The 27,137-nt window shown below is 38.7% G+C and overlaps 1 protein-coding gene across 4 annotated transcripts in view; it reads left to right on the plus strand.

Annotated features, from left to right (window-relative positions):
* LOC127575736 (periostin-like) overlaps positions 1–26,524 on the plus strand; it is a 66,065-nt gene extending 39,541 nt beyond the window's left edge. The window contains exons 15-20 of one of the 4 annotated variants that reach the window (XM_052025753.1): positions 947–1,014; positions 4,320–4,365; positions 9,083–9,163; positions 14,120–14,167; positions 17,127–17,222; positions 25,521–26,524. In XM_052025753.1, coding sequence (XP_051881713.1) covers positions 947–1,014; positions 4,320–4,365; positions 9,083–9,163; positions 14,120–14,167; positions 17,127–17,222; positions 25,521–25,597 — 416 coding nt within the window. In that variant the 3' untranslated portion in view covers positions 25,598–26,524. The remainder of the gene's footprint in view (positions 1–946; positions 1,015–4,319; positions 4,366–9,082; positions 9,164–14,119; positions 14,168–17,126; positions 17,223–25,520) is intronic. The other 3 variants (XM_052025754.1, XM_052025755.1, XM_052025756.1) reach the window with 3 other exon arrangements.
* Positions 26,525–27,137: the final 613 nt, after the last annotated feature.

Raw genomic sequence — 27,137 nt, forward strand, 5'->3', positions numbered from 1 at the left:
TGGTTTTATTTTAGATTTCCAGCATCTCCATTTTGTTTTGGATTTTCATGACGATCTCCTCCCATGTTATTTGCCTACCTAACAACAGACACTAGTCAAAGTCTGTGAAGATTTGAGAGATTTGGGGCGGCACGGTAGCGTAGTGGTTAGCATGACGCTATTACAGTGCCAGCGATCAGGGTTCGATTCCCGTTGCTGTCTGTAAGGAGTTTATACGTTCTCCCATGTCTGCGTGGGTTTCCGCCGGGTGCTCCGGTTTCCTCCCACATTCTAAAGACGTACGGGTAGTTTAATTTGGGGTTTAAAATGGGCGGCGTGGACTCGTTGGGCCGGAAGGGCCTGTTACCATGCTGTAAATAAAATTTAAAATTTAATTAAAAAATTTAAAATAGCATTTTTCACAGTGCACGTTTCGTAACAGCATGATTGCAAACATTTCTTTTATTCTTTTCTCTAAACAAGGTGCCTTGTGAACATCAGCTCCCTATGAAGGTGGACAGTCCACATAAATTACATTTTATAAGAGATAAGATCTTAATCACAAAAAAACACGCATATTCACTTTTTCAGTATAATTCTACATCAGCAATAAGTTTTGGGATGTATGGTTGACATTTTCTCTGCTTCAACTGAAGGATGTAAAGCCTGTTTGTTATTCCTCAGGTTCATCCCAGCTTACTCAGCACCAGGGAATGAATCCGACACACTTCTGTATATGCTTGTTGAGTATCAATCATATAGAGACTGGATGAGTTTTTATATATTTACGCATATATACGCCAGGCACACTGAAAACATACATATAATGATGAATCATGCCAAACAATCGTGTTCTACTGTTGTTGCTTGTTTGAATTATTAATGTAATAATTGTTAAAAAGACATAATGTTTACATACATTCATGAATTAAAGTCGTTACTTTAAATTTATAATCTACTTCACTAGATCTTCCCGTTGGAAGCGACTATTTGCAGAGAATTCTCACAAAAATAATCAAGACTATAGAGATAAAGGTAAGATTTTTTAATTTAAACCTTGACCATCAAAAGATTGGAACCACTAAACCACACAATATTTCTAATAATGATACTTAAAGCTACTTATAGAAGTAATAGAATCATCAGCAGTGAGATATAATTAATATTTATTACAAGAAAAACGTCAGATAGTTTGCAACAGAGACCAGTGGTCACTTGGGCATAGATACTTATCATAACACCAACAAAGAAACATACTCTACATGAGAAACTTATAATATACGTAATATCTATTTATTCTATTTATGATCTTCCATAATTCTATCAATGTACAGTGTAACCGGACGAGGATGACTTGCAGTACTGTTCCTAAGGTTTTGAGTCTACTGTTGTTTTCAATATTTTTGAAAAAAATAATACGGAATTGAGTGTAGGGAGATGAATCATAAAGTTTACACGTGATATGAAACTTGGCAGAAGAGCAGAATCATAACATCATTGAATCATTAAACAGTAGAAGGCCATTTGACCCATGAAATCTATGCTAATTCTTCCTAAAATCATTCCACTTAGCCTCACCCTACCTCCGCCTTCTAACTCCTTCACATATTTCTTTCAGATGATTCTCCATTTCCTTATGAAAACCCTAACCAACTGTTGCATTAAAAAAAGAGTTCCTCATGTCAACTGGTTCTTTTCATCAGTGTAAATCTGAACCCTTTGGTTATTGGTTCTCGAATCCTGGGAAACCTTTATTTTAACTAAATGCTTCATGATTTTAAGCTCCTTAATCAAATCTCTTCTAAGGAGAACAATTTGTATTCATCACTGGATACATTTTAATAAACCTCTCTGAAACTCCACAAATTAATAGTTTAAAATAGTTTAGTTATTAAAATTAATAATTAATAGAATGAGCACAACCAACAACCTGAATGAATTTCAATTTGGTTTTACTATAAATGGCATGATTTTGAAAAGTGTAATTGAGCAGAAAAGCTTTGTTTATACAGTCCTGAAATGTAGCCTTGCAAGTTGATGAATTAGTTAACAAGACTTAAGGCATAGCCTTCAGCTAGTTTATTGTGGGCAATTCTGAGTGCTATTCTTCAGGAAAAAACATGTAAAAGTCTTCAAAAGGGTACAGTGGAGCATAGCCAGGAAGTCATCAGCAATGAATGACCTCAATTATGAGAAGTTAAAAATGCTAGGACCATTTTGAAAGTATGTTTTAACATCTCTCTCAGGTTGTCCCAAAGTACTTTACAACTAACAAGGTACACCTAAAGTGTAACTGCTGTTGTGATTGTCTCTACTGATGTCTCACTCATTTGCAAATCTATCACAATGCACTCTAATGTGGTTTAATTTCACCAATGTATGTCGCACACATGAACATAGAACATAGGACAGTATAGCACAGGTACAGGACTCCCAGTCCACAATGTCTGCGCCGACCATGGTGCCAATCTAAGTTAATCTTATCTGCCTGCACATGGTCCATATCCCTCTACTCCCTGCCTGTTCACGTGTTTGTCTAAATACCTCTTAAACATTGTTAATGTTGCTGCTTCAACCACCTTCTCTGGCAGAATATTCCAGGCACCCACCAGTTGCTGTATTTAAAAATAAAACCTATCGCTTTAAACCTATGCCTGATAATATTTGACATTTCCACCCTGGGCAAAAGACTCTGACTATCTACCCTATCTATGCCTCTCATAACTTTAGAGAAAACAGTCCAAGTTTGTCCAGCTTCTCCTTATAGCTGATATACTCAAATCCAGGCAACATCTTCTGCACTTCCTCCAAAGCCTCCAAGTCCTTGCTATAGTGTGGCAACCAGAACTGCAAACAATATTCCAAATGTGTCATAACCAAAGTTTTTTACTCAGCTGCAACATGAATTCCCAACTATCAGATTCAATGTCCCAATCGATGAAGGCAAGTATGCCATACACCACCTTTACCACCCTATCCACTTGTTGCCACTTTCAGGGAGCTATAGACTTGCACCCCAAGATCCCACTGTACATCAATGCTCCTAAGGACCCTGCCATTTACCATATACTTTCCTCATGCATTTGACCTCCCAAAATGCATCACGTCACACTTTTCCAGATTAAACTCCATCTGCCATTTCTCCACCCAAATTTCCAATTGATGAAAGTGCAATAAATGTGCATGGCTTGATTTAATTAACAGCAATTGGATCGAAAATTTGTGAATTATAACTTGAATAAACATTTCTCAATGAAATGGGAAGTGCATCATGCTGAAAGTAATGAATTATGCATGAACTGTAGGTGACCCTGGGATATTTCTTCGTGCAAGTTTTATTTTAAAATCAAGTGGTCTGTGAATTAACTGCAGTTTTAGTATGTTGACCAATGGACTTGCTGCTGCCACTGATTGCAGAGAATGGTGCCAACAGATGTGATTAGACCTACTTTATATTGAGGAGTGTCTCCCTTGGGTGATCCTTGTGCAGTTACTACCCCTACTCCATTTCCTTCTTCTTTCCCTTCCTCCACTCCTTCCACCGGTTTCCACAGTTCTCATCTCCTCATTCCCCCTCAGGCCATCGAGGATTGAGGGTCCATAGAATCAGTGGCCCACTTCCTTTGGCTTAGCATGCAAATAACGTGGTAGTTGCCTCTCCAGGATGCAGCAATAATCTGCAAAATGGACAGGCCCTTTTTTAATATTCTTATAACAGTGATGTCCCAGTTATGCGTTTTTGTTCTTGTGACTTCAGGTTTGGGATTAGTGCCATAGGCAGCACACCAAAACACCTTAAATTCAATTTTATTGCTTTCATGAATTGGTAGTTTCAATTTGTTTAATGGAGGCTATCAGCAAAAGTTTTCTAGCGGGATTGAGAAACCTGAAAGGTTAGGCCAGCTTTCACATTTACCTCACCATACTGATTGGGATACTTGGAATAATAATACCCTGTGAACTTTGCTGTTTAATCGGTTAATGTTATGGCCATCTTGTTTTGTTCCTCTGTTCTATTGTGTTTTTCTTTAAATAAAATGTAACTGTTGACAAAGAGGTCATGAAAGATGGCTGAGTCATCCCATCATACCTCACTGTGAGACCTGTATAGAATTCAATCAAATGGATAAATATTAAGGGTTTTGCAAATTCTTTACAGGTAATCCTTAACTCTAAGAGATGCCAGCATCAATTTGTATACTGTTTCTTATTACACTATTTTAAAGTGAATAAAATCAACTTAAGAGGAATATAAACTCTATAATTGTTCATTTAAGAGTGAATAATGAGTACTATAATTACATAAAGTCTCCTTTGTCTCTTTGTTTTTTATTGAATAGTTTACCCCAGGTTATACCTACAGGGAAATCAAACTACCCATCATCAGTAAGTCCTTCAACTATTACCAGTCCTTTTGAAAGTTTGCAATTGTTCTTAATGTCATTGATGCTTCTTGCTTTGAAATGTATGTGCTGTTCTTGAAATTAATGATTTAAGATTTAAAATACAAATAAAAATAAGTGGTATATAACAAAATAAAAATAAAGCAAAATGATGAAAGGGAAAGTATCAGAGGATGAAGGGGTCAATTGACCATTCTGCTGTTGAGGTAAATAGTTGTCATTGTTCTTAAGCCTTCAAGGTCTCATGAGTTAAAAGAAGAATATTTTGAATTTCAATGAAACTGAGAAGAACTGCCAAATTTGGGTCCTGTCCCTCCCTCAGAGTTGGCATGGTAAAAGGATTCTGTTGCACAATGCCAGACATAATTGGATAGGACCTAAGAAACGAATGAAGGAAAACATTGGCAGTGAGGCATGCTACAGCCTCATTCCACCCCCACAGTTGTTGGGGTCTCCTTCCCTCTTCAATGATGGAAATGGAAGTTTGGGAATAAGTGTGGGGGAGATTCTGAGGATCAGGGGATAAAATTCCAGATACTTCCATCAGTGCGGGGTGTCCTCAGAGAAGGTAAAAATATGTTCCAGGAACCAGTGGTAACAATTCTGGGTTCTCGCTGTGGAGAGAAAGGGTGTTGTAGCAGTTCCTTCTCCCTCATATTCAACCCAGTTGTCTTATTTAGGCTGTGCTTTGGTCTGTGCCAGAATCTAGCAAGATACCAGATTTTGGATTTTCAGAGCTCTTCCGGACTTTCAAATTGCTGTGTGTTTCTTCTGTTTTTCCTTGGTTTTGCATCTCATAGGAGTTGAGTAATTGGCAATAACATTTACCCTTGGGTTTAACAGTGGAGGAAAGGATTACTTGGAAGAAGAGCAAATTAAGTGTCTTGAGAGATCTATGAACTCTTGAGTTACTAGTTTATCTTCTGGCCTTCTCTATCAAATTAAAATTGAATGATTTGAAGAACAATTTAAAATCCATGATGAACATTTCTGGGAGTCTATATAATGACAACTTGCATAAAGGGAAGAAGTTGAAGAAAACAATAAAGAACTTGAAAGACATCTATGTCAAATTCTCAGACATGAATTTCCACTTATGCTCTGGGGTTGACATATAATTGGCACAGAAGGTTAGAACGGAAGATGTCTGTTAATCTTTGTAGCCAGAATAAATTAGTAATTTATGTCAAACCCATTTGTAATTAAGATAAAACCATCTTAACTTGGGACACCTAAAATAGTATGACTGAAACATTAGTCAATTAGATATGAGTAAAGGGCACAATGCCTCTGTGTGGAAGAAATGATACCAAGGTGAGGTAATTTTAGATTTGCTTTGTTAAATGAATATAACAAGGAAAGACAAGAAGAACAGTTATAATGCCAAACTGGATGCACTGACAGAATCACCAAGGCCTTCTCATGGTGGCAGTAGGAAAACAATGTGCCCTTAATGTTACCCTGGCTGAGGAAGGAGGTGGAAGGGTAATAGAATTCCTGCAGGAATATGGTCTGTCTTAAAAATATGAAAAGTGGTGCAAGACCAGTTTCTTTTCTGATCAGAGGTGAAGGAAGCCAGATGTGGAAGTGCCATAAACTATAGATGAAACTGGTGAAAGTTAAGCTGAAAGGTAGTTTAATCAAAAGATCTAGAATTAGAAGTATGACAAGAGAAATTTCACTTCAGATTATATGCAGTGACCATGCATCACATCGAGTGAGGCGATGTGATTTAAAGCCACTTCACAGCAGTTACAATGACATAATGTTTTTTCTTAATAGACTGTAGAATACAGTAAGCAATATGGAGGGTGTATGGTGTTAGTTTACGATGTTGAAAGATTGGCTTACCGAAAAGAACAGAAGGCACTCATGATGTTAAAAAAAAATTTTCAACTTATAAGTAATGAGAAGAACTTAATATATTTATAGTGACAGAGCAAGATCATATCAATACGTTAAGAAATTTGAGTTAATCATAGATCCTCCCTGAATGGCAAAGACCAGGCGTAAGGTCAAAAGAAAGGAAAAAGAAAATTATAGAGACAAAGTGGGCGAGTAATGGAAGACCAGAATGAGAGATGACTGAGAAGAGAATGTCATCAGAATTTATAGTCTCCCGCTTGGTTAATTGCTGATTGACAATCATCATACATTATTACCTGAATGTCCATTAAAATCCCATGATGAATTAATATGTATGGCACAAAAGTAAATAAATCTGCCTCATTCAGTGTTGTGCAAGAAAGTGTATCCAGTAAATTGCCAAGCTGATAAAACATCATAAATTTGCATATGAGCAACACTCTACATGGTAAATCAAAATTATTTCTTTGATAGAGATTTCTGCATAACAATACATGGAACTTTAAATTCTATTTAGTTATTGAGCTATATCTATTATTACAAAATACCTTAATTGTTTTAAGACCATCTTTCTACCTCAATGAGACAAATCACAGCTTGCTGTTAAATTGGAGTAAGCGATGATTAATTAATGTATTATTGCTTGAGGGTGCTTGCCTGTAAATCATATTGTCCTTGCATTTTCAGCTCGTTTTATCAAGGTCATTTCTCAACCAAATATTACCAGAGAGATTGGAACAACCATTACCCGAGTGATTCCATATGGTAGATACACATTCACATGCACTGTATTTGCAGCAACTCTTCCTTTCTTTTCTAACGGTTTCTTCACTAATCTTTTCCCTGTTTTACCTTTCTCCCTTGAAGCCAATGGGGCACAAGCTTTGTGGAGGTGCAAGGAACTGAATTATTTTTCTTTTTTATTTAATGTTTAGGGAGCACCATAAGTTCATTGTAGTGCAACTGAATGCCAAATAATGGACTGATCTGACTACTTAATCTGTTCTAGGTCTCAAGTCTTGACAGGGAGTTGATTTTTATTAAACATAAGGGATAATTTTATGATCATATTTCCCTTGCCTGCCAGGAATGGAGCCATAGATATTTAGAGAACAGAAGAAGACGTCTCCTCTTGTGGATGCTCCTCAATGAAGCAAATCAAAAATGATTTCACGGTCCTGCACTTTTCCATTGCCTTGTATCTTCCTCAGCTTCAAATACTTGTCCACTTTCATCTTTGAAAGATGCCATGCTCCCTGTGCTATGGCATCTCATTCTCCAGTAACACCCGTGTGAACAAATATCCTCTAACCTTTACTCTTACTCACAATACTCATCTTACAATAATGATCCCACCCATTCCTACCCGCAAGAACTTAGCTACCAAGTCCCAAGCATATGGAATGATTAATGGATGTAAGGTTATGAGGAGCATGTACATGAATTCTTAATACTTGCACGTAGAATTAGTAGCTTGCGACGGCAACGTGAACTTGTAAATATATGTGTGCAATATTAACCCAAAGATAAAGGTGCCTTTTCAAAGAAATGGTCACCTCCGTGTATGAAGACTAAAAGCATCTTGTGTATGAAATGTGATCTTCTGTACAATTGAAAGAAGTTGGAAACTGAAAGTGACTTTTGGCTGATGGCAATAGGGTGAAAGAATTAGGAAGACTTATTATCCAATTAACTTAATTAGCACTGATCCCGGAGTATTTCCTGTTGTTCAGGTTACCATCATAATTTCAACAGCCAGCCGACAGGACTTTTGCTCATGTCTGAAGTTAAGGAAGTCCGCAGCTGCAACAGGAAACTGATGCCTACAGCAGCTTCAAGGGACAAGCTGCATTGCAAAACAATTAATTACAGCCTCTGTTGAAGTTCTATCTGGGTGCAATGGGGCAACAGTGGGAAATGTGGCTGATGGAACCATAATTGTATTGGCCGTATCAGGTAGAATTAACACAACATAATCAGCCTATGTCTAATCTAAAAGGCACAAGAATCAGTGAAAATTGGTCTTGGGATCTCATTGTATAACTTCAGGAAGCTCACCCAAGAACTGACTACAGTTTTGGGATGATAGTAGCACTCAGCAGGTGAATATCAGGGTCTGACTAATTTAGAAGTGAAATCATCACCTGCAAAGTTTGCAGTCTGCCCCACTGCTAAACTGATATGGTTTGTATCCATTTTACTGCCAAATATAGATTTTTATTGAAGATCATTATCTATATTTTGGCTACCTAGAGATAGATGAGGGATTAATTTTATTATATTTGTACAGTAACAAGCGCTGACCTCTATCAATTATCTGGAGAGTTACACAAATGGGAATAATAAGGCAGGAGACTACTAAAATAATAACCTTGAGCTTCAATTGTTGTATTTGAGACCTGTTATTATATGAACTTATCTGCTCCTTCTAAGGACAAGATTGCAACTAACCTGATTCTTTTTAAGCTGAAGTCAGTGAAATTGGTTGCATTTATCTCAGTTGGTCTCTCAGAATAAAATAGTCAAGAGTTGTTCACAAATTTGAGCTTCAACGTACCACAGGATTAATACTCACCAAAGATAGGGTTTTCCTGCAGCTTACAGAAGTAAAATTTCATTTTAAATGGGATAGTATTTGTTCATAAAATAGTGGGAGAAGAAACATACAAAAGCACTAATGGTTATATCATTCAACTAGCTTTCAATTTTATGTTGAATTCAGTCCACAAAGTCTTTCCTTTTCTTATCATTTTGAAGATGTGCTATGTTTGCTAGACTTGCATGTCAAAAAGTGGATTTAGTAAAATAACAGCACAAATATCTTTGCTTCTCAGAAACTAAGGTCACAGAAATTACAAGAATTGTTACAACTAAACCAGAAATAAAACTATTTAGTGGAAAGGTCATTCAAAGCGGTGAGTTCTTAATTATTTATTTTTTAAAAACTTCACTCATGGGATATGTGGATCGCTGGCAAGGCTGGCGTCTAATGCCCATCCTAATGAGTTGATTGTGTGAGCCACTTTTTTGAATCACTGCAGTCCATGTAATATAGGTACTGTTAAAGTGATTTAGGTAGGGAGTCTCATTATATTCGCTTAATGAAAATGAAAGAATGACAGGATAGTATGCTGCTTGGAGGGACACATACAGGTGATAGCCACCTTCTACTAACCTAGGTGATAGAAGGCACAAATTCGAGTGGTGCAGTTGAAGTGATCTTGTTGAGTTTCTGCAATACGTTTCATAGATGGTACAAACTGCACTCAGAATGTTCAAATGGTGAATGAAAGTTGAGAAGGGTGGAGGGGTCCTAAACAAGTGGATGGCTTTGTTCTGAGTAATATTGAGATGTTTATTGGAATTGCGCTCATCCAGCAAACGGAGAATGATCCATCACACTCTTCAGGTGCCTTGCAGATCATAGAAAGGCTTGGGAGTGGGAGGTGATCAGTCACTCATTACAGAATACCTGGCTTGTCACCTGCTGCTGTAGTCACAAGGATTTAAGTACAGTAGCTATCTAATTAAATTGGTGACTCACTAGATACTCATAGTGGAGGATTTGTGATGACAATGCCATTAAATGTCAATGGTAGTTAAACTCCCTCTTTCTGGAGATGGCCATTGCCTACCCCTCACGTGGTGCAGATATTAGTTATCTCAGATCACCCCGTGTCTGTATATTATCCAGGTCTTGCTACATGTGGGCACGGGCTGCTTCATTTTCTGAGGAATTGCAAATGGAACTGAACATTGTTCGGTGAACATCCCAACTTTTAATTTTATGTTGGATAGAGGCTCATTGAGAAGCAACTGAAGATGACTGGGGATAAGACACTGTCCTGAGGAACATCTGCAGTGATGTCATGAGGTTGTCCACCAACCAACGCGACTACCTTCCTAACGCTGGATATGACCCCAGTCAATGGGGCAATTTTTCTGTGATTCCCATTATCGATTTTATTCAGGCTCTTTGATGCTACTATCAAATTGACTGAAGTGTCATGTGATACCTTTCATCACCATGAAGAGGAGTAATCTGATGGGGCAATAACGGGCTGGATTGGATTTGACCCATTTTTTTTTTGTGGTCAAAACCACCCTGAGCAATTTTCAACATTTGTCAGATAAATGTTGTTGTAACTGTACAAGCACAGATTCTGGACCAAATGTCTTCACTACTGTTGGGTTGCATCTGACCCCTGTGATCTAAACTATTTCTTCATATTATTTTAAGTGAAATGATTTATATGAAGACTGACTTCAGTGAGGATAGAAGGGTGAAATAGGTCCTCTGTTTGACACTTCTGTCTCAAGGCCTTAGCTGGCAGATCCTGAGGACCTTACCAAAGGCCTTCTCACAGCATACTGCTGTCACAGGCTATGAATGTCTCTTGATAAATCACAGATATTTAAAAGTAATTTAAGTAGACATTTCCACATTTCCATATATCAAAGCATTTCAGGTCCCAGGGAAAGGGAACCTAAAACTCGAGGGTATAGGTTCATAGGGGAAAGATTTAAAAGGGACCTGAGGGGCAAATTCTTAATGCAGATGGTGGTGCATAAATGGAATGAGCTGCCAGAGAAAGAAGTTGGTGGAGGTACAATAACAACATTTAAAAGACATTTGGATAAGTATATGGATAGAAAAGGTTTATAGGGATATAGACCAAATGTGGGCAAATAATCCTTAGGTTGGCACCTTGGTCAGCATGGATGAGTTGGACCAAAAGGCCTGCCATCGTGCTCTATGGTTGCAGACTCTTCAACTTTGCTTTTTGCACCCAATTGCTGGCCTTTACCATCATGGAGTCTGGGAATGTTTACGTAGCCTCTTCCTGCTGTTCATTTATTATCTTACTGCACTTCATCATTGGGTGGAGCAGGACTATGGAATTTTACTCTGAACTGTCTGTAAATGAGATTGTTTAGGTTTGTCTACAGCATGCAACAGCTTCTGCTTAATATGGATTTAATATTTTGTTATAACTTCGTTTGGTTAGTACATAGTATTTAGGTACATAAGTTAATGTTTCTGCTCCTCATTGAACTAGGTTGGTCCCCTGGCTTGATAAGGGTCATATATATATATATATATATATATATATATATATATATATATATATATATATATACACACACACATATATATATATATATATATATATATATATATATATATACACACACACACATATATATATATATACACATACACATATATACACAGTAAGGAATGTGTCACCCCAGGAGGTCTATTCTGTTTGATGACAGAGCTATACAACAGAATGGGGGAATGTACGGTCATCTCTCCTGCAACTATAATCATTAGATTGGTGAGAATAAGAAAATTTCCTTATTTTGGTTCTCACTCCCTGTTTCAGCTATTCTGTCAGCAATGAACTTCAGGGCCAAGTCAGCTTGGTGACTTGTGGTGCTATTTTGCCACTCTTGGTGATGGACATTGGTGTTTCCTCACTACTTTTTCCTTCTCAGTGGTGCATGTGGAAGAATACCGATTCATCAACTGAAGGATGACAGTATATCATAATCAGCAAATTTCCTTGCCTTTGTCAGGCCTGTTGCCATGAAATTTTGTAGGATTTGAAATCATATCAAGAATTCCCTTATTATTCTCTCCCATACATACCACTGAGCCTTTGATAGGTCTGTTCTGCCTGTGGGACAGGAAACATGTAGAGATTGTAATAGGAGAGTCTGGGACTCCTGAAGAGTGTAGCTCTGGGTTTGACCATGTCAGGGTGTTGTTTAACTGGTCTGAGGGACAAGTATCCCAGTTTAGTCAAGCACCCCAAGATGGACTTTGCTAAACTAGGCTGGATGTGCCTTTATCATGTCCATTTTCTAGGCTGATGCCAGGCCTGTCTCTCCAGTTTTAGCATTTTTGCACTTTCTTATAGCAGATTTTCACAACTGAATGGCCAATGGGATCATTTCAGAAGGCAGTCAAGAGTCAATCACAATGCAATGGGTCTGGAATCATAGTCAGCCAGACTCTGGCAGATTTCTATTCTTATAGGAATTCCAGGATTCCAAAATAAAGCTGATATTTTACAACAGTCCAATATTTTTACTGATACTGCCTTTTTTTTAACTTCCAGATATTTTAATTCACTATTATTTCTCTAGGTGCCATAGTGAGATTTGAACCCATGGATTGTTTTCCCAGACTTGTGGAATAATTTAGCTGCTTTATTTAATCTTGTGTTAAAATGCACATGATTCTTATTAATAAATGCAGTAAATAAATATATCTACTTTCAGAAAAGATTCACAAGGACATAGATGGGGTTGGAGACCTTGAATTATAAGGAGAGACTGGATAGGCTGGGACGTTTTTCCCTGGAGCAAAGGAGGCTGAGGGGTGACCTTATAGAGGTTTATAAAATTGTGAGGGACATGGATAAAGCAGATGGTCACAGTCATTTTCCCAGGGTAGGGGAGTCTAAAACTAGAGGGCATAGGTTTAAGGTGAGAGGGGAAAGATTTAAAGGGGACCTGAGAGGTAAGTTTTCCACACAGGAGGCGATGGGCATATGAAACAAGCTGCCAAAGGAAGTGGTGGTGGCCGGTGCAATTACAACATATAAAAGACATTTGGACAGGTTCATTAATAGGAAAGATTTAAAGGGATAAGGGCCAAATGCAGGCAAATGGGATCAGCTCAGGAAAGCACCGAGGTCAGCATGGATGAGTTGGGCTGAAGGATCTTGTGCCATGCTGTATTACGCTATAATAGAAAATCAGACATTAGTCATCAACACTTAATCACTAATACATACTTGATAGAATGCATACTGATTTGAACCTCAAAATAAGTAAAAAATTAGTAAAACTACTAATGGTGCTAAATAAAGAGGAAAACAGCTAAGGGATACATAGATGGCAATTCCAGGACCTAGGATAAAGTAAAGTGGACCCAGAATAGAATAGGAATCAGACTCAAATGTTGGTCCACCGAAAGTGCCAGTGACCTAGTACAGGATAGTGAATGAGGGAGCAAGCCCTGTGAGGTGTGACGAGGAGACATCAGTTGAGCCCATGGCTAGTGAAAAACCAGATGGAAGTTGGGCATATGTGACAACGATAGACAACTAGATAAATACATGGATAGGAGAGATTTAGAGGGTTATGGGCCAAACATGGGCAGATGGGCCTAGCTTGCTGGGCAACACAGTTGGCATGGATGAGTTGGGCCAAAGGGCCTGTTTCCATGCTGCAAGACTCCATGACTTTAACGAGAGGGTCCAGTGAGAACAGAAGAGAGGCAGAAGTAACAAATCCCTCTGCAAGACCCAATAACCAGTGAAGAAGATAATGAAAGGGTGTTGTTGGTCAGTGGAGGCAGCAGAGATGAATACAATAACAGGATGCTAAGAGGAGAGAAAGCTAGAATGACACTGTGATAGAGTAGGTGGAAACAAAAGGAACTGGATCAAGGAAGGCACTTTTAAACTGCAAGAGCAGGGAAAAGGAACCAGGGAGAAATATGGAGCCAGTGGTTAGAGGTTGGGAAACATAATGACGTAATTCCATCCAAGGCTTTGGAACAACAATATTGTGTGGAAATCTGTGGGATAGATAATGCACAAGGCTGGACAGACATTGCATAATTACCTAACTGATATTAGCTTGGCAAGCTGTTGAGATTTGCTTCATGTCCTGAGGCAACCTACTGATATAGTTGAGTTATTCCAGCTGTGGCCTGCAAGTAGATCTTGGGTCGGGGGCAAGCAACAGTCTTCAGGCCCATTGATTACTGACATTGTTTCTCCAGAGGCTTAATGTAATTTCATTGTTTACTTTCTCTCTCTATCTCTCTCTCTCCCGTGGTGGTAATTCAGGAACGAGTGATGCTGATGCTGAGGCCCTTTCCAAACTTATTGAAGGAGGTCTGTAGTTTACTTAAAGAATGCTTTAATAAATTTTGCAATTTTATCTTTAATAGTAAGACTAGTTTTGACTGCCTAATGGGTTTTTGATATGAAATTCCTTCCTCTTCCTCCCCCCACCCCTACCCCACCACCCCCAACACTCCAACCAAAAAGGCCTGGGTACTTTTGCCTCTGAAGAGATTCTCTTCCTACACATTGAAAAAAAAAATCCTGACATTTAGCAATATCTGACTCCTGGTAATAATTGCTAACTTTTTTGTGATAGGTTTAAATAAAAAAGGAGATTTTATTTTTGTTTACAATTTCGATGGAGAATGATTCCATATTTGTAAACATTTGCTGGGCAACTTGTTACCAAGGCATTCCATTTTGGTGTCTTGCCTCATTTCCTTTCATGTCACATAAATTATTCTAAAACAAGAAATCACTGAGCTGGTAGTCTGGATAAAGATGCTGCAGGAAATTTTAGTTGGATTGTAGAAATGGAATTTTCACTATTGCCTTGTCTTCAAGTTTTTCCAATGAACTGAAAAACATAAAATGAAAATAAGTGACTATGGAAATGTTTGCTTGCCAGCACTTATACAGTGGTTTTATTATCAATTATCAATTATATCACCAGGCATCAGACTCTCATTGCTCCTGCAATTGGCTTCGCCAACCAAAATTTCCAATACTGATCAGAAATATACATGTAAATAAATGGCTTGAGTCACTTTATTTTCAACCAGCAAAAATGAAAACCCACTCAAATTCTACTTAAGTAAATGAGCAAGATATTATTTTCTTATGAATGTTGTTTGTTCAGAGACAGTATAACCATTCTTGGAGCTCTACTAATGTATATCACTGTCTTGGTGCATAGATATAGTATAATTGAAATAGTGAGAAATGGCACATTATAGCAAAGAACAGCACTGCAGTGTTGAACTTGTTCCTCTATGAACAAAACAGCTTGTGCCCCTCATAAAATAAGATTTGAAATGAGCAAAGTGGTTCCAGTGTGGAATTTGATCCAGAATGATGGATAAAACCTTTTCTGTTCTGAGAACAATTAAAATTCCAAGTTCAGTAATTTTGTTTGAGCCTGAGATAAACTGGAAAAACAAACCTTAACACAACTTTTAAGATCTTGATCTGCTTCCATCAGTTCCTAGATCAATGTTTAGATAAATATCACAGGAAGAACTGGACATTTTAAAAATGATTCTGTTTGCTCCACCTAATCTATTACTCAGTAATTATTCCGAGATGCTACTGTATAAACATTTCATGCAATTTTCTCAAACTCCTCTGCCTGCTACTTAAATGAAGACATTGACCTAAAAGTAAATGTGTTAATGTATCTGTTAAAGTATGCTAATGAATATCAGATTTGTGTGCCACCCTCTGGTAGAAATAGAGAAAATGTCAGAGGTTCACCATTGACATGTATCTTGTCAGGAACACAGTACACCAAGGTTACCAGGATTATAGAGGGTGATCCCAAATTACTTGAGGATGAAGAAATCCAAAAACTCCTTCATGGAGGTTAGTGAGCTGGTGGCTCTGACCCTTGCATCCTGAAGCATGGATTGATAGGATCTCTATTCCCTATTTACCAATCCAGTTGACTAATTGCCTGTATATCCTATCTGTTTGCCTACCTAAAAGTAGAGTTAACATAGCATTTTGCGTTTGCTGTCTGTTATTTTTCTCTGGACATTCGATACTCAGATACAGCATTTGAAGACTCCTAAATCTGAGAAGACATTTGTGATTGCTTGCAAAGTTCTAAGGTGTCGGATGTCAAAACCTAGATTAGCAAATGTTCTGCTTAACCTTTATTAACAATCCAAGGTTGCATTTCTTTATTTCAAACATACTTTTTTAAAATCAGTTCTTAAACCTTATAAATGGAAACCTTTTATTGTTCATTTAATTTGTAATGCATGGGAATGTTTTTCTATTTCAAGGTTATTTTATACTGGATGTTGATAAAATCAAACATACCTGGCTGAACCCAGTAAATATTTTTGTTAAAGAACTGTAGGGGATGAGGGCATTAATTTTGATCCATCAATCAAGGGGTATTAGAAATGATATTGGATATGCTCTTCAAATATAGCTTGTGATAATTTGGCAAACATCACTGGAAGAATGGGACAGCCAATTGTGTTGATAATACTGGTTGTTCACAGTGGATACTGGGATACTCGTACACAGCCAGTGGAAACCTCCTCCTTCCATTCTTCTCACCATTAATTATTTCTAGGTAAAGCAGCAATCTGCCGGAAGAACTCAGCGGTTTCAGCAGCATCTGTGGGGGGTGGGGGGGAAGGAATTTTGTGTGTGTGTGTGTGTGCGCGCGCGCGCGTGCGTGCATGTGAAAACTATTGGTGGTATGTGATTTTTATGGCACAATATAAGTTAGTTAAAATAGCCAAGTTCACAGGTGGAGTGCAGCAAATGATTTACCGCAGCTCTCTCAACTTAAAGGAAAAATTATTGAAGGTTGTGAGACTCCATTGTTAATCATTTTTGTTTCATCTACATAATACTGTATTAAAAGCAATCATAAATATGATGTAAATTATCACTATGATTTTTTTAAAGACGTTCACTGACACCTTTTAATTTATTAATACAATCCTCTGTTTAAATGGTCATTACTTGGATGGCATTAAACTCAATTATTCAATTTATGTCTCAACTGTAGATGATAATTGTTCTGAATTTTTAAGAGAAGTCCACTTTACATATTTATGCTTGTTAGACGTATCTTATTGAAGAAATTTACAAGCTCTCCCATGGAGCTGGGACTGGAATTTGCAAAAATTAGTTTGTTTTTAATAACTGTAAGACTGCATTGAATGAATGAACATTCCCCATATTCAGCCAAGCATTACTTAGTTCAGTACCATTTAGATTAGTATACGCTGTGCACCAAATGATAATGCTCTTCTATTAACTTCAGCTTCAACAGGCTCCTCTTCCACGTTCACTACATTTAGGATTGAGGGTCAACCACTGCGTGAACATGAACGAGAAATCACCAGAGTTATTCATGGAGGTAAGGGCTTCTCTGAAAGTTTGTAATGTATTTACAATTTTATACAGCTATGCAACAGACCGAGGAAGATATAAGGAACAAAATCATAGTGATAGCAACAACTATGGTCTGTTTACACAGTGATCTGATTTTATTTCTTCTTCACTGAACCAATGTTGTAGTTTGCAGAAGCTTTCAGGAAAAGTGCTAATAGGATTCACCTGATTCAAAAATGATACAGGAATCTTTCACACTGTATCGTTAGCTTAATGAATACATAAATCTCTGTAAAAAGGAACAAATATGCAAAATAATGCATTTACAACCTCAGGCTATTTAGATTTACCCAAATTAAATGTACAAAAAGAAAATTCTGATGATAGGTACACACAGTTTGCCTTTCCCCTTTACTAATCTCAACTGACCAGGCAGATTTTTCATTTATTTCAATTTACATTTATAATTAAACGTATTTTGTTAAAGAATCTTCAAGAAGGGCTGGTCATGGTAACAGAAGAATACCAGGTATGTTAAAGTTGATTATTTACTATAAGGATGATAGGCATGCTGTTAATTGCCACCTATGTTATTTAACAGCATTTGACATAGTGCCTTAATCCTTCAGTTACAATAGTCAGTCCTATGATTGGAGACATAAGATCAATGAATCATGGCACTTTTTATTTTTTAAAGTAGTTTATAAAAGTCGCATCTAAAGAGTATTTTTTCTGCAAATACTTTCACATTCATAACAACCTCCCCTGTCACTGAAAACAGTGTGAGGTACAAATTCATCTTGGCCAATAGCACAAAGATTTTGGCATCCCAGTGGTGACTTGTTATTTGTCCTCCCCATATTCAGGTCCACCAAATTGATACTAAGGCCTGTGACCACGTAGAATGGTTGACATGAATCTTATGGATGCATTTAAGAAGAAGCTAGGTAAACCTGTGATAGAGAAAGCAAGAGAAAGACATGTTGAGGGAGCGGCATGAACATTGAATTCTCCCACTTTCAGTAATCCCCACCCCCCCTTCCCCACAACCTCACCCCCCACCATGCTTCCTCCCTTTCCTAGCCTCTTTTTTTCTACCCTTCTTCTTCCTTTCCCTCCTTACCTTTGACTCATCCCCCAGTGGATCTGCTCGCGCCCCCCCCGCACCTGCCTATCACTATCTCTTACCTGCATCTACCTATCATCACCTTGTGCCCACCCCGCCTCCCCTCTTTTGTCCACCTATCACTGCTCTGCTTTTCCCTCCTGTATATTGGGCTTCCCCTTTTCCTATCTTCAATCCTGAAGAAAGGTCCTGACCCAAAACATTGACTGCCTGCTTTTCTCCACGGATGCTGCCTGGCCTGCTGATTTCCTCCAGCATCATCATGTTTTCTGAGCTGATCTTTTACCTCAGCGCCACTCTGCTACACTAATCCTATATCTCTTGACTTATTAACATCCAAAAAACAATCAATCTCTGCCTTGAAGACACTCGATGGATCATAGCCCTCTTAGGTGGGAATTCCAAAATTCCCTATCTTACTCTACAGGTGAAGAAATTTCTTCTCATCTTAGATCTCAATGACTGGCCCTTATTTTTAATCCCTGGTTCAAAACCTTCCAGCCAAGAGAAACATTATTCTTGCAACTACCCTGTCAAGCCCCTAAGAATTTTATTTGTTTCAATAAATCACATTTCCTTCTTCTAAACCCATGATAAATATCCAAACTGCTTGATCACTCCTCATAGGACAAAGTCCTATCTGGGAATAAGTCTACCGAACCTTCATTGCACTCCTCCTATAACAAGTATGTTGGTTAGGTAAGGAGATCAGAGATTTAAACAATATTCCAAGTGCAGTCTCCCCAGGGCCCTATATAACTGCAGTAAAATGCCTTTACTCTTAAACTCCAATCCTCTTGCAATAGAGGACAAATGCTTGCTGTAACCATACATAACTTTAAAAACTATGTACTTTAATTTTAGAATTAACATTTCTAAAACTAAATATATTTCACAGTATGCTGAATTTCATGGAGTCAGATGCACACCAATTGACATTATTATATGCACAACGTCCACTTCCCCCTCGGTGCCACTATAAATTAAAGCTTAAAGCTCCATACTACAACTGTTGTGGTGCAGTCTCATTCTAACATTTTGTTGCTCCTTGCTATTTCAATGGGACATTCAGTGGGCGTCAGGATACCTGACTGGGCTGTTTCAGGACTGATTATAGGCTACTCAGGCACCATTCAAAGTCTACAAGTGAGATTCAGTAGTTCCTCCAGCATGCAGCTTCTATGATACTCATTCAATTAGTGCTTAGTAATTTCACCACTGACAACACTCCATCATTGGACACATTGTAAAGACATGGCTGGCCATTCAGAGTGGCTCAGGGACCTCAGGGCAGGAAGAGTGATGTGCATCTGTGAAGAGCCAACTGCTAGAGAATTTTCAGAGACATTACATTCTACCTGGACCTTTCTGCTGAACAACATGTTTGTAGGTTTAGGTTTTCCAAGTCTGTCACCACAGAATTATGTGACTTTCTGAAATCCATTGGCCACATTCTCATGCCTGGACTGCACTCTCCATGGATGTCAAAGCCATGTTAATTCTTAACTTTCTTACCATGGATCATGCTAAGCAGCCGCTGCAGATCTCTCCTGTTTTGCCCATTCAGTGCAGCATTCAAGAGGCCACCTGATCATTGTCCTCCCTACAAGATAATTTTATCTACTTTGATTTTGCTGAGGAGAAAGAGACATCTCAGGCACTGGCATTTGTCAATATTGTTGGTTCTCTAACAAATGCAAGCAGACACTCACTCCACTCATGTGCTTATAGTAATAACCCAGATCTTCTCATGATCTGGAAAGTTTCCCGTCCCTCAATGTTCAGAGTGTTGTGGACCATGAGAACTTCCTAATTATAAATGCCACATCTCCCTGAAGTATATGTGCCTCATTTATCCTTTAAGGAGTCTGCAAAGCTGGATATTTTCAGCAGCCAGCACTGGTCTGAGGGATGGATCCTGGACTCTGTTCTGTGACTGTTTACACCAGTACACTGTCCAAACACCCCAACCAGAGTACAGCTACAATGAGAATCACCAAAATACCAGGATACTCATGAAAAATATACTGAAGGTGAAGAGCGGGCCAGGGGTGCCTTTGAGCACACATCAAGTAGCTGGGGAGATTTCACCATCCTTTATTGCACACTGCACAGTCATGCCAATCAAAAACAAAGCAACAAGGAGACCTGAAGGCTGAGGATCATGAGGCTGAGCCTGGAGAACATCAGGAGCAAGAGGAATCTATTAGAGGAATGCCCGTGCTCAGTATCCATAACCCCATCTCTCAGCTCAGTGGATGAGGCAAGCATTTTGTGCAGAGGCTGCATGAGGACCCTGACACAGTGATAGTTTTTGTAAGCAGCTTGCCAAATCACAGTTCTAAATGCAAACAAGTGATTCTCTTCACATTCCAGTGCATAACTGAGAACACAGTATGCCATTGACCTTGATGGGAGCCGCCCTTCCTCTATCCCACAGCAAAGCCAATCTTGCTGCCACCCCTCTGTCAACTAAAACCAACAAATCCTTGGAAGCAGATAGTATCCTTGATGAAGTTCTAAAACTTGCAGACAGCAACTTCAGTCACAAATTCATCTCCCAAAGCTGTCTGTAGACTCTTTGCATCCATCTTCAAGAAATACCACTGAAGCAACTACAAATGGTCATCCTGGAAAGGTGGCTGAGAGCTGTCCCCTGAACTGCAGTGTGGATTCCGTCCATCTAGAGGCACAATGGACATGATCTTTGCCAAGAGTGACAACACCAAAGGAAATGCAGCGAGTAGCAGCAACCACCACAATACGTGGCCTTTCTCTGTCAATCAAGAGAGATACTGGAGCATTCTTATCAAATTTGGCTGCCTACAGAAATCCACCTTCAGTTTCATGATGGCGTACAAATCATGATCCTGCAGGTCCAATCTCAGTGGAGACCCCAATAAATTTCCTGCTGAAGTGAAGCTAACCCAGAGGACTAATGGGAAACAATTCAACTTTCATTGTCTCCACTTCAGAACCAAGGTCACTATAGAACGAATGATGATGCTTGTGTATGCATGTGTTCTGAGGCTGACCTCCAAGTCATTGTTGACTTGCTCAATGAGATATTCTCAAAGCCTTCCTTAAGAATGTGCAACATCCCTACTGACTCCTGGAATCCATGGCTATGATGTTCAAAGGGGGGAAGGAGCATTCAGGTTGGCACTGAGCCTAGAGCTCGTGCATTGGGAGCATAAGAGCCCAATGTAAATAGCAGAATGAGCACATCTACTCTTTAACTACACATAATCTGCCAAACACCTCCTGCCCCAAGTGTGGCAGAGACTGAAGACCCCACATTAGCTTTATTAGTCACCTCAGAACCAACAAAACGAGAGTAGAAGCAAGCCATCCTTAATCCTGAGGGATCAGGTAAAAAAGAGAAGACATAAATAATCAGGTGGAGAAGCCTTATGTCACAAGGTAATCCCTCACATTCTGCTATATAGGTCCACCTGTACCGATCCAATAATTTACATGGCTTGATGCAACAGCTTGTAGTTCTTGACCAGTGGCACTTTTATAAAAGAACTCTAAACTCCACATAAAATATTCCATTTGCAGATCTCAGCTCTGCAGTGATCAAGAACTTGAAGACTTTGTACTGTTGTTCAACATAGTGGCTATTCAATATTGCAGCTAAACTACTTATGGATGTGGAACTGAGAGAAGCCACGATGCTACTTAAATAGCTAAATTGTTTTACTGTGTTAATTTACTCGTGCTATTACCTGGCTCTGTTTGTAAATTCACATTGCCTTTAATGGTACTGAGTGTCCCTAATGCATCCAGAAATTGGATTGGACCCTTTTTTTTGATGCACACAAACATTATTACATTAGGGACTAATACTCATCATAATCCTTTGATCAAACAGACAAATAGTGGGTATGGTGAACAATTAAGGGGCTAACATTTTAAGCCAATGAAGTCCACATTAATTCTATGATGAGAAATTGTTCATAGAACTAAATGTGAAGTCCATTTTAAGCCACGTTACTAGCTGACAATGTTTAGGCACATAATGGGGAATAACTGATCAAGTCTCACAAACAGGATCATCATGTTTCCCTCATTCAAAACAATTGAATATGATCACAGTATTGTCATGCTTACCTACACTACCAATCACTTTTAACTGCTGGTCTCTTAGCTATTCCTATTACTTTTGATCCCATGCACAAAGTAGGGCTCCCAGGGGACCAGCAAAAAGGATGCAGATCTTTGATCTTGATCACTGTGTATTTATGCGGCGGGAACAGACGGTATTAGAATGTTGATGATAGTGTGAGGTTGAGGGATGGTAGAGGAAGCAGAAGAGTTTGTGTGTCCATGTCTGCTTGAGAGCAGTGCTTTTAATGATCTGCATCTAATCCTGACAACGCTTGTGCGGAAATGAAATATACTTCTGCATTGCTTCATTCTATACCTGAAGAAAGCAATTGGAGGCACCTCCTGCCCGTCTCTTCTTATAATAGCCCCTGTGGGTCTTCTGGTTTCCTTGGTGCCCATCCTCTCCCGTGCTATTTATCTCATTGATCAAGTCTTCCATGAACCTGGGAGCCCTTTTCCTTTATCCTGCAGCTGTCTCTCCACAGTGCATGCTGTTGCTATTTGGCTTCTCTGGGTGGTATGCCCTTCTCTGATTGTTGTACAGCCTTCAATTGCGTGGTTCTGTTGAGAACTGTGCAGGTCTGTTTTAACACACCACTTTTGACTGTAAAGTATCCTAACATTGTTCCAGACAAATTTGGCCAATTACACATTTTTTTAAGGGAAGCCCAATCTGGCATTAGGGTCCAATCCAATTTCTGGATGCATTAGGGACACTCAATACCATTAAAGGCAATGTGAATTCATAAACAGAGCCAGGTATAAAACGAGTAAATTAACAGAGTAAAACTATTTAGCTATTTAAGTAGCATCGTGGCTTCTCTTGGTTCCACACTCATAAGTAGTTTTTAATCTGGTCACCTTGGTAGTAGCCTCCATCTGCCCCTTTAAGGTTCAGTACTGATTGCGTTTTGCTCCATTTGTTCAGTCCCCCATTTGAATATGGAAAGTGTCTAACACAGCTTTGGGCATGGGCTCCAGATGTCTCTTTTTGTACCTCCTTCAATATGTTAGCAACTCTCTTTGGGCAAGTAATATGTGCATGCCCCTCCCTCCCAACCAGCTGCTATTTCCAGCAATACTGTGTTTGAAAAATGAGAATGGAGCTATTGAATTTCTATTCCAAAGATACCTATTCAGGCATAAATGGCCAGAATTAGAATTTACAAGTGTTTCTACCTGTAAATCATTTCTACTTATTTTCTGGCTGATACGAGTGTATGGACATTAAAGATTTGATGGAGAGGCGATGTGCAACTAGTCGAGCCCACTCTATAAAATACTGCAATATAGTCATGTTTTAATACACTTTTCACCACTCCCTAAATATCCCAGCCATTTGTTGATCTCTTCATTAAGGAATTTTAATTTCCATTCCCAGCTCCTTTGGGGAGAAAAGAACTAGCAGTATTACTTATTCATTTAAGTGCAGATAAATAGTTCCTTAGTTCCTGGTCTCAATAAATACTTATGGCTATGGTCCGTGCAGTATTTATTTTGACATTACACTTGGGTGTTTGTCAAATGATGTAGCTGCATTGAACATCCAATTTAATTGACCATGGAGGGTTGCAGATGTTGTTCCCTTATTCAAGAAAGGGAGTAGAGATAGCCAGGGAAATTATAGATCAGTGAGTCTTACTTCAGTGGTTAGTAAGCTGATGGAGAAGATCCTGAGAGGCAGGATCTATGAACATTTGGAGAGGTATAATATGATTAGGAATAGTCAGCATGGCTTTGTCAAGAGCAGGTCCTGCCTTACGAGCCTGATTGAATTTTTTGAGGATGTGACTAAACACATCGATGAAGGGAGAACAGTAGATGTAGTGTATATGGATTTCAGCAAGGCATTTGATAAGGTACCCTATGCAAGGCTTATTGAGAAAGTAAGGAGGCATGGGATCCAAGGGGACATTGCATTGTGGATCCAGAACTGGCTGGCCCACAGAAGGCAAAGAGTGGTTGTTGACGGGTCTGCATGGAGGTCGGTTCATCTTGGTAGGTCAAGTATGATGGCAGAGTATAGTATTGATGGTAGGACTCTTGCCAGTGTGGAGGATCAGAGGGATCTTGGGGTCCGAGTCCATAGGACACTCAAAGCAGTTGCACAGGTTGGCTCTGAGGTTAAGAAGGCATATGGTGTATTGTCCTTCATCAATTGTGAAATTGAATTTAGGAGCTGAGAGGTAAGGTTGCAGCTATATAGGACCCTGGTCAGACCCCACTTGGAGTACTGTGCTCAGTTCTGGTCACCTCACTACAGGAAGGATGTGGAAGCCATAGAAAGGGTGCAGAGGAGATTTACAAGGATGCTGCCTGGATTGAGGAGCATGCCTTATGAAAGCAGGTTGAGGGAACTTGGCCTTTTCTCCTTGGAGCGACGGAGGATGAGGGGGGACCTGATAGAGGTGTATAAGATGATGAGAGGCATTGATCGTGTGGATAGTCAGAGGCTTTTTCCCAGGGCTGAAATGGTTGCCACAAGAGGACATAGGTTTATGGTGCTGGGGAGTAGGTATAAAGGAGATGTCAGGGGTAAGTTTTTCACTCAGAGAGTGGTGAGTGCGTGGAATGGGCTGCTGGCAACGGTGGTGGAAGCGGATACAATAGGGTCTTTTAAGAGACTTTTGGATAGGTACATGGAGCTGAGAAAAATAGAGGGCTATGGGTAAGCCTAGTAATTTCTAAGGTAGGGACATGTGTGGCACAGCTTTGTGGGCTGAAGGGCCTGAATTGTGCTGTAGGTTTTCTATGTTTCTAAAAAACGAAACGGCTTAATGCTGGATAAAATTCTCTTAAAAATGTATGTTATTACACTCTGTGTAATCATTATTCAAAGAACATATTATAGAAGAAAAGATTAATTTATATAAAACTCTAAAGCCAGATTAACAAAGATAAAGCAGTTAAATTGTTAACAAAAAAATCCCTTTGCTGACCTTTAAATAACGATATTAATTTCAACATTATTGCTCTAATTAAAAAATAATAAAGCAGCTCTAGTGCATAGTTGGCTTGTAATTTTACTGGACTACACACATTCAAGTGTATGAAGGGACTTATTTTTGTAATTTCCACATCCAGCTGGGTCAAGAAGGACAAGGCATGCAATGAAGAGACTCCCACGAAGAAGAAAAGATACAGGCTTAAAGAAGATATGAAACTTTTGCTCTGAAAATGGAGGACATCCAACCAAAGAAGAAGACTTTAAGTTAAGATCGAGGCACAGCCTACAGCAATCTCAGATGAGAAGGATGTCAGTTTTGCACATGTCACAAAATTCCTATCAGTTCACATGAATGTTGAATAACAAAAACCAAAAAAAAACATGAAATCCTCAATTTCCTAATGTTTTGCAAAGATTTTGCGGTATGTTTTAGAAATAAAATTGGTTAGATTCTGGAGGCTTTTCATTGGTACTATTGGAAAATTAAATCAGGGATGTTATAAAATGTAAAATGGGTAATTTACTAAATAGTGATTTATTTGTATCACTTATTCCAAGTAATAGCAGGTTCTTTTTTCTGTCATTAAAAATGTGACCTATCTGAAAAATATCATATCTTCCAGTTTTATCAGTGGTAGGATATTAATAAGCACAGCAGGAATCTGTACAAGAACATATCAATTTGCTTAAAAAGATTAAAAATTAGTTTATCTTTTCTATTAGTTTCCATTTTTGAAGCTAGGCTTAGTAAATGCAGATAAGGAACTGGCTAATGCATTGAAACTGATATCCTGCAATGTTAAGATTAAAAGTTAGTGTCACTGCTTGCTCTAGTAACTCTATGGGTTATTTCTGACATGCATTTTGTATTAAGGCATAAAAAGCTTTGCAATTCACAAACAGATTCAGGTTGTTTGTACTTATATAAATTGAGTTGTATTAACATTTTTTCCAAACTTTTTTGTATCAATGAAAGACTTGTTCTTTATTCCTGCATTTTGCATTTTGAATCCTGCCTTGATGCAATTTTTTAGGAAACTATTTTTAATCGTGCCTAAAAGTTCATGAAAATATGCTGAACTTGGTGCTTTCTTTTGTATTTTCTTTTGGAAGCAATTATTCATTAAAGGATATTTCCTCATGCCTGGTTTTGGCACTTCCTTTCTCACATTTGTCTATTTCAATGTAGTAATGAGTCAGAATGTTCAATCTGACAATGAGTGGCTTCTTACTTGTAATGACACCCGCAATGTATGCCAGATGGCAAAGCCTTCTTGACCCTACGGACTCTCACTGCAGGTCATTAGTGCCTCACTCCTGCAAAACCTGGCTGCACTGATCTCATTGGTGGATGCAGGTGATCAACAGCCTGGCCTTTGCGCATGCTGATGATGCCAGTGTTAAAGGCACAATCCATTAAGGAATATGGGAATAAAATTGTCCTCACTGCAAGTTCTACCATTGCACATTTTATGAAAATAACAAAATGTTTTATAACATACATTATGAATATTAATCGAAAGCAGAAAATGCTGGCAACACTCAGCGGGTCAAGCAACATCTGTAGAAGGAGTAACAGAGGAAATATTTCAGTTCAAAGACCTTTCATCAGAAGAGTGGAAGGAATCCTAATGCCTGGAATGCTACAGTGTGAAACCCGGTCACTTATTTTGATCATACCCTGATGCATCAAAACAAATAAAAGCTTTTATAATGACATTTAAATGCAGTTCTCTTTCAACAAAATTTTCAAT

The sequence above is a fragment of the Pristis pectinata genome, chromosome 11, assembly GCF_009764475.1.
Source record: "Pristis pectinata isolate sPriPec2 chromosome 11, sPriPec2.1.pri, whole genome shotgun sequence".
In the NCBI taxonomy this organism is placed as follows: Eukaryota; Metazoa; Chordata; class Chondrichthyes; order Rhinopristiformes; family Pristidae; genus Pristis; species Pristis pectinata.